Below are 17,868 nucleotides of genomic sequence, written 5' to 3' on the forward strand. Positions count from 1 at the left end.
ATCTATAAATGTAGAAGTTATAAAGGGTTGAAAATTTTTTGGGTCATGAAATTCTGTAAAATTTTGGCCGTTCTACATCTCCCACTGTGAACCACGTATTCGTATGTTTTGTTCTCGTGTACACTTTGTTTTTCTCAAATATAAACTATAGTTATTTTGTGCACAGATCTATAAATGTAGAAGTTATAAAGGGTTGAAAATTTTTTGGGTCATGAAATTCTGTAAAATTATGGCCGTTCTACATCTCCCACTGTGATCCACGTATTCGTATGAAATTTTGTTCTCGTGTACACTTTGTTTTTCTCAATTATAAACTATAGTTATTTTGTGCACAGATCTATAAATGTAGAAGATATAAAGGGTTGAGAATTTTTTGGGTCATGAAATTCTGTAACATTTTGGCCGTTCTATATCTCCCACAGTGAACCACGTATTCATATGAAATTTTGTTCTTGTGTACACTTTGTTTTTCTCAATTATAAACTATAGTTATTTTGTGCACAGATCTATAAATGTAGAAGATATAAAGGGTTGAAAATTTTTTGGGTCATGAAATTCTGTAAAATTATGGCCGTTCTACATCTCCCACTGTGATCCACGTATTCGTATGAAATTTTGTTCTCGTGTACACTTTGTTTTTCTCAATTATAAACTATAGTTATTTTGTGCTCAAATCTATAAATGTAGAAGTTATAAAGGGTTGAAAATTTTTTGGGTCATGAAATTCTTGAAAATTATGGCCGTTCTACATCTCCCACTGTGATCCACGTATTCGTATGAAATTTTGTTCTCGTGTACACTTTGGTTTTCTCAATTATAAACTATAGTTATTTTGTGCACAGATCTATAAATGTAGAAGATATAAAGGGTTGAAAATTTTTTGGGTCATGAAATTCTGTAAAATTATGGCCGTTCTATATCTCCCACTGTGAACCACGTATTCGTATAAAATTTTGTTCTCGTGTACACTTTGTTTTTCTCAATTATAAACTATAGTTATTTTGTGCACAGATCTATAAATGTAGAAGATATAAACGGTTGAAAATTTTTTGGGTCATGAAATTCTGTAAAATTTTGGCCGTTCTATATCTCCCACAGTGAACCACGTATTCATATGAAATTTTGTTCTCGTGTACTTTTTGTTTTGCTCAATTATAAACTATAGTTATTTTGTGCACAGATCTATAAATGTAGAAGATATAAAGGGTTGAAAATTTTTTGGGTCATGAAATTCTGTAAAATTATGGCCGTTCTACATCTCCCACTGTGATCCACGTATTCGTATGAAATTTTGTTCTCGTGTACACTTTGTTTTTCTCAATTATAAACTATAGTTATTTTGTGCACAGATCTATAAATGTAGAAGATATAAAGCAGTGGTTCTTTTCTGGTGTTCCGCGAATTTGGTCGAAGTGCTCCGCGAAATTTCAATTTTAAATGTACATATTGAAATTTAGAAACTTCTTGAAAATTCTTGCTAAATACTGAATTTAAATTATTTAATGTTAGTGTTCCGCGAGAAAAATATATAGATATAATTGTGTTCCGCGTCTATGAAAAGGTTAAGAACCACTGCTCTAAAGAAATGGCTTTGCACAGTACTGCCTTGAATGGTGCTAGCCTATTGAGTGAAATGCTGTAATAAACTTAAACGCAAGCTTCCCTCTCCCACTATTTAAAAGGATAAAAAAGTAATGCGTTGAAAAAAAAAAAGTGAATCTGGATTTGTATTTGACGATGTGGAAGCCTATAAACAGGGATGTACGGTAATCCCAATGCATTGAGTCGTCCTGTAGAACTTGGTTCACATACCAGAAGTGTGGGTGTACGAGTTTGATATTTTGCCCGCCTTATTGGAGAAGAACTAACCTCAGCGGCGGGAAATCTCCTTTCTGTTTTCTTCTTTCACCTTGGATTTTCCGGCCACCCCACACCGCCTAGTTTTCGACTTAACTACCTTCAATTTCCATGGAAAACTTCGTCAGCGGTTGTTTTTCTTTAATCAACTAAGTCCTAGGAAAAGATCTCAGCGCTAACAACTACTATGAGTTTTTCTTGGCTCAAGAATATCCAGTTTCTTCTTCACCTTAACCGTGAACGACCCTGAATCTCTTCCAAGTCTCTTCCTAGGTCTTCTTGCAAGGCAGCCTATCCAGCCGAACTAACCAAGCAAATATTGCCGAGTATTGGACAAAACACTGAGACAAAACTTTCCAATCACTAGTGGATAATATTTGGGCCTTTTATTTCACAAATATAAAAATAAAAAAAAGTAACTCACCTACCCCCCACCCTTCACTAGGATTTAGTCCCTCCCACACCATTTTACTACGTCACACACTACATCCTGTTCAGTCAACATGTCGGTTAAATGATCAAAGGTAGATCTAATAACCGAATAATTACGGAACTCTCTAAAGCCAGCCTAGTAGAGCGCCTAGCGGCCGGAAATTGCAACCCTACTGCCTCGTATTTACTAATCTACACTCACAACAAATATATCAGCATACAAATCTACAAAACACTGATTTAAAAGAAATAATTAAAAAAGAAAAAAAAAGTCTGGCGTAATACTCTCAAGACTTCCTCCCATATACCAAAGTTCTGTCTCACAAAATTCTCTTCAAAAGTACGAACATTTGAGTTAACTATATTTATTTCTTACCAACATTTTACTCAGTAACGAAACCGGAAATCACACGCACAGCCAGTTTAGCAAACAATCGTAAGTAAAATGAACCCTATTAAATAATAATTTGTAATCAAAAAAATTGAAATAAAATATAACTCAGGTTATTTCTTAATTTTTTTACACCTAATCTCATGTTAATTCAGTGTTGTAAGCTCAATAACCTCCCTTAAAATTCTTTAGACTTAAATTTTGAGTTAATCTTCAGAATGGTTTGTAAAAAAGAAATTCAGTATTCGATTCTTGAGGGAAATGTCCAGCTGCTGATTGGTTACGCTCGTGTTGGCCTCAAGAAGTAAAAACTCCGCTTCACACTGCTGTACAATAAATAACTAAAGAGTAAAGCAAAGTAATGCCTATTTTTTCAGGCCGGCTTTACGTTCAACTAACTCTAATTAGGTGTCGTGGACGGAGGCGACTAGCAAACATACTTTACTGTAAATTTCTCATATTAACCATTAAATAAAATACAAGACTTAGAGATAGGGAATCGAACCCACTAAACCAACAATACATCTTAGCTTTGCGGGTCTAGCCTATAACCGCCTGCCATACTTTACTATAAATTCCTCATATTAACCATTAAATAAAATACAAGGTCTAGAGACCGGGGGAATCGAACCCACTAAACCAACAATACACCTTAGCTTTGCGGGTCTAGTCTCTTAACCACTCGGCTATCGTGGCCGTTGGGTGTGCCATTGTTAGGATAATATATTCAACCAATCGTACTGAATATCTGTAAAATAGTAGATAAGATACTAATTATTACAAAACACAATTAACGTAGTTTATAAGTTATGTATATATTTCTATTTATGAAGAGGTAGGCAAGCCAAAAGGAGTCTTTTAAAAAACTGAAACCAAGTATAAGTTTATAGGGGCGGGGAAAGGAGGGTATATACCGACAAATTTGTGTTGGCAGCACTGTAATAAATCAAACAAGAATTGTATACAGAAGCACCCCTGCTAAAACGGCCTCTCTTTTTTTGAACGTTATGTAACCTTCAGCTACATCTTCATATATTATTTATGAGCACTTTCTCTAGATCCCTGCCCCAATGAAGTAACATTTTCATCAGAATGGGCTGCCCCCCCACTCTTTGCCAAACTCTACGTTTCCCCAACTAACAGAATATTTAAAATGGTCCATTAAAGAGGAGAGAAAAAGTAACCTAACCAAATTTAGATGTTTTTTTTTAATACTTAATATACTTTTCATGGTTATGGGAAAAAAGAAAAACTGGTTGTGTACTCTCATTCGATTTTCTATTATCACAGTGTGCGTAAAACTTTATTGAAACTTGGAATTCTTACTAAACAGTAGTTGACTTCAATATTATACAGGGTGAACCAGTAAGTGATGTCCGCAGGCCTACTTTGTGTAGTACATCTAAAGTGGAGTTCAATGTCGTATTGGCCAACTTCATATTTTCCACTCTTCTTGAGTGACGTCACTTAATTTAGTACTTGTATTTATATTATCCTAACATTTTCTCAAGTATTTCAGAGAGAGATCAGAAGTAAATGTTTATAGTGCAATTTGTAATCATTAACTTTCTTATTTTAAGACAATCTACTTTAAAAAATTGACTACTGGTGCCATCTAAAACGAGTTTTCAATGAATTAAACAACTTGATAAACTAACACTGCTGTGTCTTGCTCGTGAACTCGCTGCAGCAGATCATCCAAAATAAATTCCTCAGACTTGCAACAACCTTCCCTCCGCTACAGGCCGTATTATAGACTTAAACTCTAACACCAACACGGACTATGTAGAACACTACATTAAGTACCTCGCTACTGGTTTCTTCAGTAAGTGTGAATCAAGTGACAACCACCTATGCAGACTAATAGGGGACTATAGTTTGGACACGGTGCACAGGCACACAGGAGAGTTTAAGGACTCCCTGAAGTAAAACTTTCCTTGGTGGCTGAGGGTTTTTCATTGTTTTTTCCCTTCATTACTTACTTTTGTACTATATTCTGTAACAATTTATCTAATTAGCTGGAGGTTATAGTATTTATACTGGCACTCCTTATTTATATACCTTCAATTGTTAAATAAAGTTTATTCTATTCTATTCTACGTTTTTTGCAAAAACAAGACATAATTTCTCATAAGAAGATAAAAGAAATCCTGGAAAATGATATTCCGCGTTTGAAAGCCCACATTAGACCAGGAAACTTTTATTAAAAAGTGCCGCCAGCACCTAGGTCTGATAATGATCCCCTCATAAGGGCCTAATGAGTTTTCTTCTAAAATTTTCAATTACTTGTATTTTTCCAGTATCCAGGAAGAAGATTGAGGCTGTTTGGAGAATAACTTATGCTTCAAAATGGTGTCAATTTTATGGTGAAAATTTATCTGTCTTTCTAACCGTGACATCCAAAATCGAATTTGGACTGAAACTTTTCTGAGTAATAACATTTTTATTGGGAAAAAAGTAATGATTTTAGAAAAAATTTAAAGTGACGTCACTCGAGAACAGTGGAAAATATGAAGTTGGCCAATACGCCATTGAACTCCACTTTAGATGTACTACACACAGTAACCCTGCGGACCTTACTTAATGGTTCCTGTATAGAGATTTGTTGTTTATACTTTAAATGTTCAATACGTGATGTGTATACATTATACAGGAAATGGGGTCATACATGGAAACTCTACCATCCCCCCTTCGCTTTAATCGAATTTTCCTGGAGAAAAACTTGTTAGTGAAAGTCGTAGGTGTTGTTTTCTAGAAAATCTAAGGAAAGTGAAAAATGTAAAAAGTATAGTGGCACTTCCTTCCAGTTTGGACGTTTTTTTTTTTATTATTTTAATTACTTACTATCAGGTCTGATGATGGCACTAAAACCGGATATCAAATTTGAACTTCCTGTGATTTATACTGATCGCACTCTCTGTCGACAAACACAGGAACTAATTTGTGAAAATTTTGGACTCAGGGGATCTCAAAAAGCATACTTCCGCTGAAAACTTAATTTCAAAGATTTAGTAACGATGCAATACTTCCTTTTTAATCTTAGTTCAGTAAGTGGCAATAAACATTAATGAGAACGCTTTGGATAATTTGATTTTTTCTCCAGCTCCAGTAATGTTGCAAGTTTTACCTTAAAAAAGAACAAAAAAAAAAATCTATTTTTAAATCATCCATTACATTGTTTAGTATGAAAACATGAACAGGAATAAACATGATTAAGTGTGGAAGAAAATGATTAGAACCGGAAGGGATATCCTACTGGGCAGTAGTAGGGTGTGCGAATGATTGGGGACACGTGTGCCCGCCAGGGGGTCGACACAGTCTGCACCCCATTGTGAGCATCAACATGTTGTCAAACAAATGTGGGTCCCCCATTCATTGTGGTATACTCGCAAGTATTTCGCTGTTTCTTAGAGGGGGCGGGGGACAAGTTATTTGATTGTGTTTAACAGGTTTCAGCCTGTTCATCATGATTCAGCATTTTCAATTTTCTATCAAAATTTTAGGTATCCACCAAAAAATGTATAGTTCTACAGCTGAGTTTCCCGGAAACAGGTACCTACAAAGCAGTTCAATAGATTCTTACTTCCGGCCAAGTAATTTGCTTCATACTTGGAATTTCCGGAACATATATTTCCTTTCAGAATTTTCCTAAATACCAAGGTTTTCCTTCAATCAAAATACGATATTTCTTTTAATTTCAGGACCAATCCCGGTTATTCCTCTTCTCTCAGTCCGTAACCGTGGAAACCTACTCGGACGCCATCTATCCTCTTTTCCATGGGTCTGCCCTTTCTTCTTCATCTTCTTAGCCATTCTTCCGTCTTCCATTTTCCTTTTTATATGGTTGTACCATGTAAGTTTCTTTTCCTTCACATTCTGTAGCATAATTTTTTTTTAATGTTCATTTTCTTTTCTTATTTCTTTGTTTCCAACTCTTTCTAGCCTTGGACATTCTATGCTGCTCTACTCCAGTAATCCATTTCGATAGCTAGAAGCTATTTCCTTAAAGACTTAATCAAGGTTCAAGTCTCGGTAGGACAGTTGTATAAGGGTTGATCATCAAAAAGTGCACGAAAAAGCTGTAACGTTGAAAAACACCCAACTTTGACAAATTTTTTTTCTCTTTTTCTATAAAAGATAAAATTCCCAAATTTTCTTTAAAATATAGGGAAAATCCTCCTTTAAGACTGTAATTTTTCTTTTTTTTTTTTTTGTAACAACAAATAGATTAAATAGATTTCGAGAAAAAAGATGCTGAAAATGGGCAAAAACGGCATTTTCAGTAAATGTTCTTGTTGTTGTTACCTTTTCTGTAAACAACGTAGTGCCTAAACGCGTGAACCGATTTTCATGAATGAGGGGTCATTCGATTCAGAATTTCATGTAGATGATCCTTTTGGGGGTCTCGACGCTGTACATCGAATGTGAGTGGAGTTAGCCCAATGTATGTGAGGCCCCCTCCAAAATTATTATTACTATAATAACTCAGTAAATCTTAGCCCGAACTTGATGGAATTTTGGCAGGATGAATACTAGAATACTTTATACCAAACAAGTATTACACATTTGTCTTTTTGGTACTATTTAGAATATTGCCGCTCCATAAATCGGGGGTTCAGAATATGTCGATTACTTTACATTTCTTTGCAATACATCATCTTTACTTTGAAGCATCCTTACAGATGGCAGATTTTCCACAACCCTGGTGTCTTCTATAGAAAGATCTTCTCCGCTTGTCCGTCGTCTTATACTCCGGTTTTTGCTAAGTTTACCTTTTTTTTTTAATATCTCTATTAACTTGTGTATCTTATATTCCAAGGTAATCTTTTTATTGTAGGTTCTCCGGGTTCACTATAATATTTTATTCTTGTTGAAAATGTGGTTAGTTTCGGTTAAGCTGGGTAATATCCGCCGTAGAGTGGTGGTTTACTGGTTACTGGAGAATAAATTAAGTTTAATTCGGATATACCCTTGGATACTCGGATATTAAACACAGAGCTGAGCAGAGAATTTCCGGGAAATCAGCTGTTTTATGTGAATATCAAGTTCAAATCGGAAGTATACCATTCTGAATTAATTCTAACAGTACTGTTGAAGTTTTAATTACCTTTAGAAATGTATGACTGTCTTTCAGTACTGTAAAGTCTCGAACAAACATACTAACAAATCACATACTTCAAACGGAACAAACAAAAAGAAGAAGGAAGTGTTCTTCATTAAGGAACCTAAATTTTGTGAACGGTCTAATCAAATTAAGCGTATTTGAAATGGTTCCGGAAGAATGATATAAAAGACGTAGTGATTTGTTTTAAAAAGGCGTAACCGTTGTGGTTAGCTGAAACTAACTGGGCTGGCTTCTATGCGTACAAACAGACAGACCTAGCCACGGCCACCTAAATATAATCCCCTCGTTTGTCACGCATTTACAGACTTACAGCGCTAAACATCTTGTCTTTATTGCTCAAAAAAGTAAAAAGAACGACAAATCTGATGTAAACATTCTTAAGACTCAATACAATAAGCAAGAATCGTCTCAAATTTCTATTTCTAGAGTTTTCAGCTGTAGAATTATTAGAGAAGCTCTAAATTTGTGATATTTCCAGTAAAAGGTGGAAAATCTTCAATACCTTTTCTTACAAGCGATGAGAGAAATTAAAGATATTGGAAGAATTTGGCTCAGTGTACACGAGCTGCCGAAAAGCCCTACAGGCACAACAAGATGAACACCTCCAACAATAATACGTCACAAACGATCAAGGGTCCTACAGTGGTGTGAAAAACTATTTGGGTTTACCAAACTCACAGACAAACTTATAGGCTAGACCCGCAATGCTAAGATGTATTGTTGGTTTAGTGGGTTCGATTCCCTATCTCTAGGTCTTGGATTTTATTTAATGGTTAATATGAGAAATTTATAGTAAAGTATGTTAGGCGGTTATAGGCTAGACCCGCAATGCTAAGATGTATTGTTGGTTTAGTGGGTTCGATTCCCTATCTCTAGGTCTTGGATTTTATTTAATGGTTAATATGAGAAATTTATAGTAAAGTATGTTAGGCGGTTATAGGCTAGACCAGCAATGCTAAGATGTATTGTTGGTTTAGTGGGTTCGATTCTCAGTCTAGGTCTTGGATTTTATTTAATAATTAATATAAGGAATTTATAGCAAAGCATGTTAAGCGGTTATAGGCTAGACCCGCAAAGCTAAGATGTATTGTTGGATTAGTGGGTTCGATTCCCTATCTCTAGGTCTTGGATTTTATTTAATAGTTAACATGAGGGATTTATGGTAAAGTACGTTAGTCGCCTCCGTCCGCAACACCTAATTTGGTAGTTGGACGTAAAGCCCCGCCTAAAAAATAGGCAATTACTTTATTTTATTATATTTGAGAATGACAGTACATTATCCTGTGGGGTCTTAAAATTAACGATGGCCGATACATTTTTAGAAATCGCTAAATTAATAAATGCTACCCAAAAATAAAATTATCAAACAGTTTAGCGCCTTTAAATGCATTACCTAAGACAATTAAGTAGCATTATAAAATCTGGATGGAATTAAGTTCATGACTTTGTAAGTTTTATAAAAGAGCTTTCTGTGGTGGTGGTGATGGTTGGTGATAGTGGAAGGGAGGCAGGGTGGTGACCGAGACTTGGCTTAGGCGCTTAATGAAGCGTAAAAACATCTTCAGTTTTAAGCACAAAAACTAAATAAAGTTTCCCATTAAAGCAGGGGTAGGGGCCCCAGCAGGGTTTTCGTCAAGTTAAAGCATGCTTATCAAAGCATAACCTGACTTAATCAAGCATATGATTAATCTCTTATTGGCTACTTTATTTTCTCTGGAATAAATTCTAAAGTTTTGCATATTTTTTTTTTAAAAATCTTTGTTTTTTAAATTAAATTTTATTTTTGGTTCGTTTAATTTTTGTTATTGAAAAATTGATTTATTATTAATATTTTTATTATAATTAAGTAATTAAGTTGAAGAAAAAAATTTAAATTGGCATTCCGACATTGCTGATTTAGCTTGAAGTGATGTTTCCTGCAAGATCTACGGTTCTAATGAGCATCAAATCTGTTGCCAAAACTCTGAATAAGAAGAACATCAATTTACCGGAAGTCCAACTGCGCAGTAAAGCCTTTTTCGCGTATCACTTCCTTTGCCTGAAGTGATTATATGGGGTTGATTTAGAGATTATGAAGCTTTTGGTTTTGTTGGCGGAAGATACCCAGTTCGAACAGCTTTTTTTTTTTTTTTTTTTTTAAATAGCGCTATGGGCCTTGGAGACCCTTGGCTTCCTCGATAACTTCCTTCCAAACCTCTCTGTCTTGCGCCTTGACTCGCCATCTCCTAATACCTAGTCTGCGGACCATCCTCCAACCATCTCATTCTAGGCCTGCCCCTCCTCAATCTTCTACCACCTGGCTGACCATCCATTGCATTCTTCAGCATTCTTTCTACATGTTCAGGAGACCCTTGGCTTCCTCGACAACTTCCTTCCAAACCTCTCTGTCTTGCGCCTTGACTCGCCATCTCCTAAAACCCAATCATCGGATATCCTCCACCACATCTCATTCTCGGCCTGCCCTCTCAATCTTCTACCACCTGGATGACCATCCATTGCATTCTTCGGCATTCTCTCTTTTCCCATTCTTTCGACATGCCCAGCAGACCCTTGGCTTCCTCGACGATCTCCTTCCAAGCCATCGCCATCTCCTAATACCTAGTCTGCGGACATCCTCCTTCACACCCTCGCAACCATCTCATTCTCGGCCTGCCCCTCCTCAATCTTCTACCACCTGGAATGACCATCCACTGCTTTCTTGGGTATTCTCTCTTTTCCCATTCTTTCTACATGCCCCAATCCACCCCAGTCTCACTGGCTTTTACCATTCACCACTATATCTGGTTCACGGTATACAGCTCCCTCAGTTCTGAGTTGAATTTTCATTTTCAATCCGTCACCACTTCTCACGAGACCAAACACTTTTCTCAAAACTTTTCTTACCCAGGTAATTTAATCTTTTCTCCGGCTCTTTCTTTAAAAAACTCAGCTTTCTGCTGCTTAGGTGTCTTATTACGGTTTTGTAAATATTTAACTTGATTTCTCTCAAAACCGTCTTGCTTTTTTAAAACAGCTGTGAAGTGCTGCATAGTAGCACCTATTTCCTGTCATCAACCTTGCTCCAATCTCCTGAGGCACTTCATTTTTTTTGCAGTGATTATTGTACTAAACTGGTCCTTGCTCTTGAAGGTGTATTCATCTACAGTTACGAGCGTTTTGCCTATTTAGTCTTCTACTGGAGACTACATATTCCTTTTTTTTCGAAATTAATCTCCAGTCTCAATTACTTTACATCCGCCAAAATGTCTGAACTTTGGAAGACTTGAGAACTATCACTTTGTTTAGCAACTATGTATTTGACAGGAAGTAAAGATTTCAGGAGGGTTCTGTGACGTCACGCTTCCTTCTAGAGTATTTTTTTTGAAAACAGTGAATTTGTATATTTAAAGTCCAGCTATCTATTTAGTTTTAAAAATTCCAAGTCTCAAAATACTTTGTAATGACTTAACTTGTTAAGAGAGAAAGGAACAAATCTAAATCCATTTTCAAAGAATTCCCACCAAAACGGTCCCCCCCAAAATCAGGCTCCCCCCACTCATTTATCTGTTAAACGCCCAATAATTGGCCTTTATTTATAGCTACCAATTTACACGTATTAACTAATTATAGCTCTCATTGCATTGCAATTAATACAGTAAACAATAATTAGGCCATTAAATTTGATTCGTTTCCAACATTAATGCGATTGTTAATTTTAAAGTTTTATCATTTCCAAATAAAACATAATTATAATTACAAAACTTAAATTGTTTATTTAATATTAATAAAAGTTAGACTCTCAGTTGTTATTTAATTGAAGCTTTAATTAAAGCAGTAGCTCTTGTTTTACAGTTGTTTAATAAAAAAAAAAAGTTACATTACAGTTCATTATTAAATTATACTAATTAAAGTCATGTATTAGTCAAATTATAAGCCTTTATGATTTATGCCTATCATTTAATTAGTAACAAAGAAATTATGTCGTCATTTATGATGTAATTACAGAAAAAAAACAAAAAACTTTTTCTTATTGCCGTAAGAGCGGGCTTATTAATGAATACAGTTTTTCCGACGAAGTTATACACAGTTTGGAGGGGGGTCTTATATGCGAATTGGCATGGGTCAAATGTTTTCCGTCTGCCGGTTGGCTTCTATTTTGCTGTTGTGTTTTCTTGAATTAATTAATGGCGATTGATCAAGTAATCTGGGTATTATAGGAGGACAATCCGGCTTTTTCCACTGAAAAAAAACCTTTCAGATCCTGGGATTTGTCCGATAGCTGGAACTGCTGGAGCGGAGTTGCTGTTGGGTCTCGCCTGGTCATCTTCATCTTTTTTTTTACAGATTCAGTTTAGGACATAGGCGGCACCCCGTTTGATTTTAAAAGATAACTGGACGTAATCAAACTTCTTTTAGATTTACGTCTTAAGATGGAAAAGCTGTGTTGAAGAAGTGGTCATTAGAGGTACACTCAGGGCATGCTTTACTCGTCTGAAAAACCTTAAGATCAGTCTGGGAAATTGATAACTGTAACAGATCATCTGAGGACTGCCTCTGAGGGTCTTAGTTAAATAAGATAAATTCTGGAAAATGATAGGTTTTGCGCTCTCAGAGAAGAACCCTGAAGAACGTGATGGAACTTGCAAATTTTATATGGAAATGGAAGAAACTCCATTTCACATCAAGCGACCCTGGGCAACTCTACTAGTATTATAGGAGGACAATACGGCTTTTCCTCAGCAACCCTCTCGCTGGTCCTAGGATTTGTCCAACATCTAGAACTGTTAGGGGATGCTGTAGAGTTTCGCCAGGCACCAGAAAGGGGCAGATCATAATCCGCTAACAGAGAGAGAAAGAAAAGAAGCCATGAACCTAAGTCTATCGTGTGAGAAATGATTGGTTATAAGTGGCTTTAACTTTACTTTACTTTACTTCAACTTAACTTTAGCCTATACTTATTTTTTATTAAAATTTTTATAAGCGTTTTCTACATGGAAGAAATATGAGACTCATGATGAGCGGTTTTTCGAAATTACCTCCTGCAAGGCTAAAATAAACTATATCGAACTTTGAACTAACGTCAACTGGGGGTTTTTCCTCGTTTTATCAATGGTTTTGGGGTCATACCGAGCGCATAACAGTGAAGTTCAATAAAAAAGATAAGCACGATCCTACACCTATTTTGATTGGTTTCCCGGCTATATAGATTTGGCGAATAGAATTCATTAGATCCCTCAATCAGCCTCGTTAGAATCTCCAACAGTTTCGATACTCTGATTGATTTCAGTAGATTGATTAATTTATGGATTCGCTTCCAGAAATTTTTCTCTTGATGATATTGTCAAAGCGCATTGACAATTTTGCTTGAAGATTCCTCCGAGATCGTGGCTCCCTCCCTGATAATGATCTCAAAGTAGATCTGAATCAATTAGTTGATTATTAGTTGATTGATTCGACCAGCGTACCTAAATTGTCGGATACCTTTAACCCAGACTTGCTTTAAAAAAAAAAAGTTAATAACCCACATCTCGTTTTCCGTTTTTAGGAGCTTCTTACAGCTCTCCTGTCCGGTGATGCGACATTGTTGTCTCCGGGCGCCGATGATCTCGGATGTTGCCTTAAATTTACAGAAAAATAAAATAAAAGCCATATCACAGAAGAAAAGGAAGCTGTCTGATTAAATTCTTCGTCTAGAAAAAGTGAAAAAAAACACCTTAAGTTCGATATTTTATTCTGCCCTTTCAAGGGCTTATTTCGAAAAAAGAACCCTTTACAAGTGCCCTCATATTTTTTTCATTTTTTTAATTAAAAAAAACCTAAAAATTTCATGATTCAGGGACATATTAACAGTAGCTGTTACATGAAAGCAATTGTTTTGATAGCTTTTCGACTAAAAATGTATTTGGTCTCTTAGGAGTTAGTTGTTGCCTTAATTTCGATCTAGAATAAACAGTGCTGAGGGTTTCTACAAGGGCGCCCTACCCTTGTTAGTCACCTTTCTTTTTAGAAAGACTTGAAAAAACAAAAAAAAAATGAAAGTAGACTATTTATTGATAAGAATTAACTCTAAATCGCATCGAACACTGATAAAAATTGTGATTAATGTTCCACAATGCTGGATAATGGACTTTGATTTCCGATCCGTTTAGGGTTTCAATAAACATCGATAAAATCAAAGAAAATATGCACTGATTGATTCCAAATCACAACGAACCTAATTAGAAAACTTCTCCTTTGTTTTCCATTAAAAGAAAATTTTTAGAAAATATTGGATTTACCCAAAATACTTCTCACAAAAGAAGATACTTTTCTGGACCCTCTTAAACGTTATCAGTTAATTTTAACCCTGATTTGTGTGCCTGAATAGTCTGAATCCGAAATATATCGACATTAAACACAATAACGATAGTCTTCTTTCTCCTTTTAAGTTGCTAATCAACCTGAAAAGTAAGTGTTATCTATAATCTAACACCTTGCTTCAGATAACAGATGATTATTTTAGCTTATCTTTGAATTCACTGAGTGTAATCTCATTTTGAACACCCCATACTTCTTTAGCACCTTTACTTGAGTCAATAAAAATAAATGATTTACACGTATCCATTAATTACCTTATCTTTGATTTTCTTTCGCATTGAATTCACAATCAACATGACAAGATCTATTGGCTAAAATATGAGGTAAAGTGGAAATGGTTATTTCATCGTGAAAATTCTGCTTTCTCATGAAAAAATTTCCCTGAATTGAACTACCTTTAAAGAAAAAAACAAAAAAAAAACTGTTGTCTTGAGTGTTTATTTATTACCTGAATAATCGGATATCTCATGAGGCCTCCAATGATGCGTTTGATGTTGGAATTTAGGTAGTTCCTGTTGGGCTGGAGTTGTAGCACCCGATTTACCAGTAAATTTATTCGGATCCAATATATTATCTACAGAGAATGGTAAACTTCTAGTCGGTTGTCTGGATGATCGATTGTTCGTATTATCCTCATCACCTTCATCGTCCGTACTACCACTGGTTGTCGTCAATGGTATACTACCGTTTGCACTACCCGTATTACCGGACAATCTGGACAATAATCCACGATTTGTCAGATCTACCGGCGAGCCAACGTCCAATAGTGCTTCTGAAGAATCTTCTGAGGTAACCGGTGATGCTGGAGATGATGACGGGACGACACCACCACCACCATTGCCGGTCGTTGTAACAACAAGGGCACTTTGATGATGCGGTTGTTGTTGTTGTTGTTGTGGTTGCTGAGTACCCAACTGTGGTTGTCCATTATTAATTCTACAAACTGAGCTAGAAATATTGTTGCCACCATTCAACGATGCCACGGTTTGTTCCTCACGTAACATCATAACAGCATCTTTTGTTGGGGAGGGAAGGTTTTTTTTTTTTTTTTTTTTTTTAGCACGTAACCACTTCCGCTTAAGTTATATTTTTTGCTTTTATTTTCACCGGAAGTCTACAAAATTAACTCACAACACCATTGTTAATTTGATTGATTTCTTTTTTTTTTTAACAATCACCTTCCGGCTATTTAAATGATAAAAACACGCACTAGTTCACTTTATCACATTTCACGAATTTTTCGTATTTTCTTGAAAATGATTTTCACCATAGTTTTTAACCCTTTAAAAAAAAAGCTATTCCACGGCAGCCTCCCGAATAACAAAAGAAAACTATTGTTCTTTACTTTGGGTGTTTTTTTTAGCCTTTCACGCTTAATCCCAAATTTTTTTGAAATCCTTAAATTGAATGCTTATTTTGAGCATTTTTATTATTATATAATTTTTAATAGGCTAAAATCGGGCCTTGTTTCTAGGCTTATATTATTTATTTTTCCAAAGATTGTCACCCATGATAATTTTTTAAAAAAAAAAATCTTAACGAACTGATAAAACCGATTAAAACTAACGTTTCGTTTCCGTTCACTGACGACAAACTAGTGACGATAGTCACGTCGTTTAAAGCACTTTCCCCGTGCGACCTATAACATGAACTTTTTGGGGGTAACTTAAAAGAGGGAAATGAGTTAAAGTAATATCATTTCGCTACTGGCCAGCTTTGGCCCCTAAGTATCCCTACCCCTCACAGCTGATTCAATGATCCCAGTCGTCGGTGTGACCGTGTAGGTTCGTATAGTAGTGTGCGTGGTTTTTGGTTTGGCGCGGCGGTACACTGTATGGGTGAATGAGAGAGTACGCGTAGGGGATAAGAGTGAGATGATGATATGGAGCCGGTGTGGTCCCTGTGGTGGGGGAACTATTTCCGCTCTCTCCCCCCACCCCGGGCGTATCACTAATGGCTAGGCCACACCCACACTTGTTCTTATTGGACCGAGACTACAACACTTATATACGCCCTCAAAACTCTGCCTCCCCCCTTATTTTCGAGAGGGACCTCGAAATACTCCCCTACCTCCACAGTAACTTATTTTCTCCTCGTCAAGTTTTGGCTAGATACACACACACACACACACTCACGTAGGAAATATACACACGAACACATAGACAAATGCTGCTGGCTGCCCTTTTTTTGTCTATGTGTTCACAGCAGGACGGAAGGGCGGAGTTATCTTTAAGAGAAGGTGATGACAGCATGAAATCGCTGAGGGGTTTTTCCTTCATCCACCCTTTATGGTACACTGGAGGGGATGGCGCTGTTGCCCTACCTTTCCCCCTACGGGATTCTTGTTAAAGGGTTTAGCCAGAGAAAAACCTTCCTAGGTTTATATTTTTGTACTAAGCGGATGGAGGGGGAAGAACGCTTTGTGTACCTGCTGGAATTGTAACAGCTATTTCTCTTGGTTTGATCCTTCTCTAATTCGTGCTAGCCTAGGCCCCAATGTTCTTAGGGCCTGGATTTTTTTTCCTCCTTTCTTTAAGGAAAAACTAGGCACGGTCAAACTCACCCCTACCCCTCCCAAAAAGAGAGGGGAAATCGCCCCATCCAAGCTTAGTTCTTATCTGGACCGCATTAACAAGTATTTCACACAATTCTCCTTATGTGAGTTTCCTTCATCCTTCATCCCCTCTTCGGTTTTCTCTCTCTGCCGGCTCATTCCTCACTAAACTGGAGGTCTTTAAACTAGGCTGCCTTGGAAAAACAAGCGCTCATTGGGGAGTTTGCGCCCTTCCCCCCCCTGCTTGTAGTGTACATTCAGACCAAACCAAAGTAATTACCTGCTTATTTAAGCTCTAGAAGAGGTGGCTAAGTATTCTTTAACTTTGGCCAATTTTCTCCTTTTAGCTTATTTATTTGTTGACTTTGTGTTTTTACTTCTTCTTTTTTCTTGTTTTTTATCATCTTCATCTTTTTCTGGTATGAAGAACTATTTGATGTTTTACAAAATTCTTTTTGAATTAAGGGTGAAGCGCTAAAAAATCGAACATCAAGCGACTTCAAACCTCACAGTCTAAAATTCTAAGAACAATAGTTAACGCTCCCTTCTACGTCTCCAATCATACTGTACACTCTGATCTAAATATTCCTCTCGTCTCTGGAAATAGCCCCAATCTAGGATACACAAAACTCCACTCAAATCTACACAGTCACTGCAAACCTCTGATCCCACAACATGTCTACCACAACACTTCCTTTACAGCGCTGTCTAAAGCGGCGGTGGCCACACGATAGCGCTCAACATATAACGCCAGATCTCCTAGGATGGTTGCTGTGTAAGCTTGCCAATATGGCGAACTAAATGGCTTCCATCACTGGATGGTCGTCGTTCACTCCACTCACGCCCTTGGATAACCATGTATAACTTCATTTATTATTTTTTATTTTATTTATTTATTTTTTCCGTCGCATCAACAGCGAGGTTATTAGCGCCTCACACTCTTTCCTTTCTACTCGAACTAGAATGGCGCTTGCCCAAAATACCCAGCATCCGAAACAATGGTCCAAGGCGGAGGGAGCTAAGGAGGTATGGTATGATGGTCTTGACTTACTCTCTTTACCATCGTATCCGACGACGGGGAAAAGTCAGTCTAACATTTCGCGCCATTCTCTAGCCCATAGCAGGGGATTGCTTAGGAAATCATTTTACTTAAGCACTAATTAAATAAATACA

General features: G+C 36.6%; 1 protein-coding gene across 1 annotated transcript in view; it reads right to left on the reverse strand.

Moving 5' to 3' along the window:
* The window catches only part of slou (homeodomain transcription factor slouch), a 57,245-nt gene extending 41,004 nt beyond the window's left edge, over window positions 1-16,241 (reverse strand). Inside the window, exon 1 of the mRNA XM_074113489.1 lies at window positions 14,590-16,241. Coding sequence (XP_073969590.1) covers window positions 14,590-15,148 — 559 coding nt within the window. The 5' untranslated portion in view covers window positions 15,149-16,241. The remainder of the gene's footprint in view (window positions 1-14,589) is intronic.
* Window positions 16,242-17,868: the final 1,627 nt, after the last annotated feature.

This window comes from Rhodnius prolixus, unplaced genomic scaffold (assembly GCF_049639745.1).
Source record: "Rhodnius prolixus isolate KJV_2025 unplaced genomic scaffold, Rpr scaffold_7, whole genome shotgun sequence".
NCBI lineage: Eukaryota > Metazoa > Arthropoda > Insecta > Hemiptera > Reduviidae > Rhodnius > Rhodnius prolixus.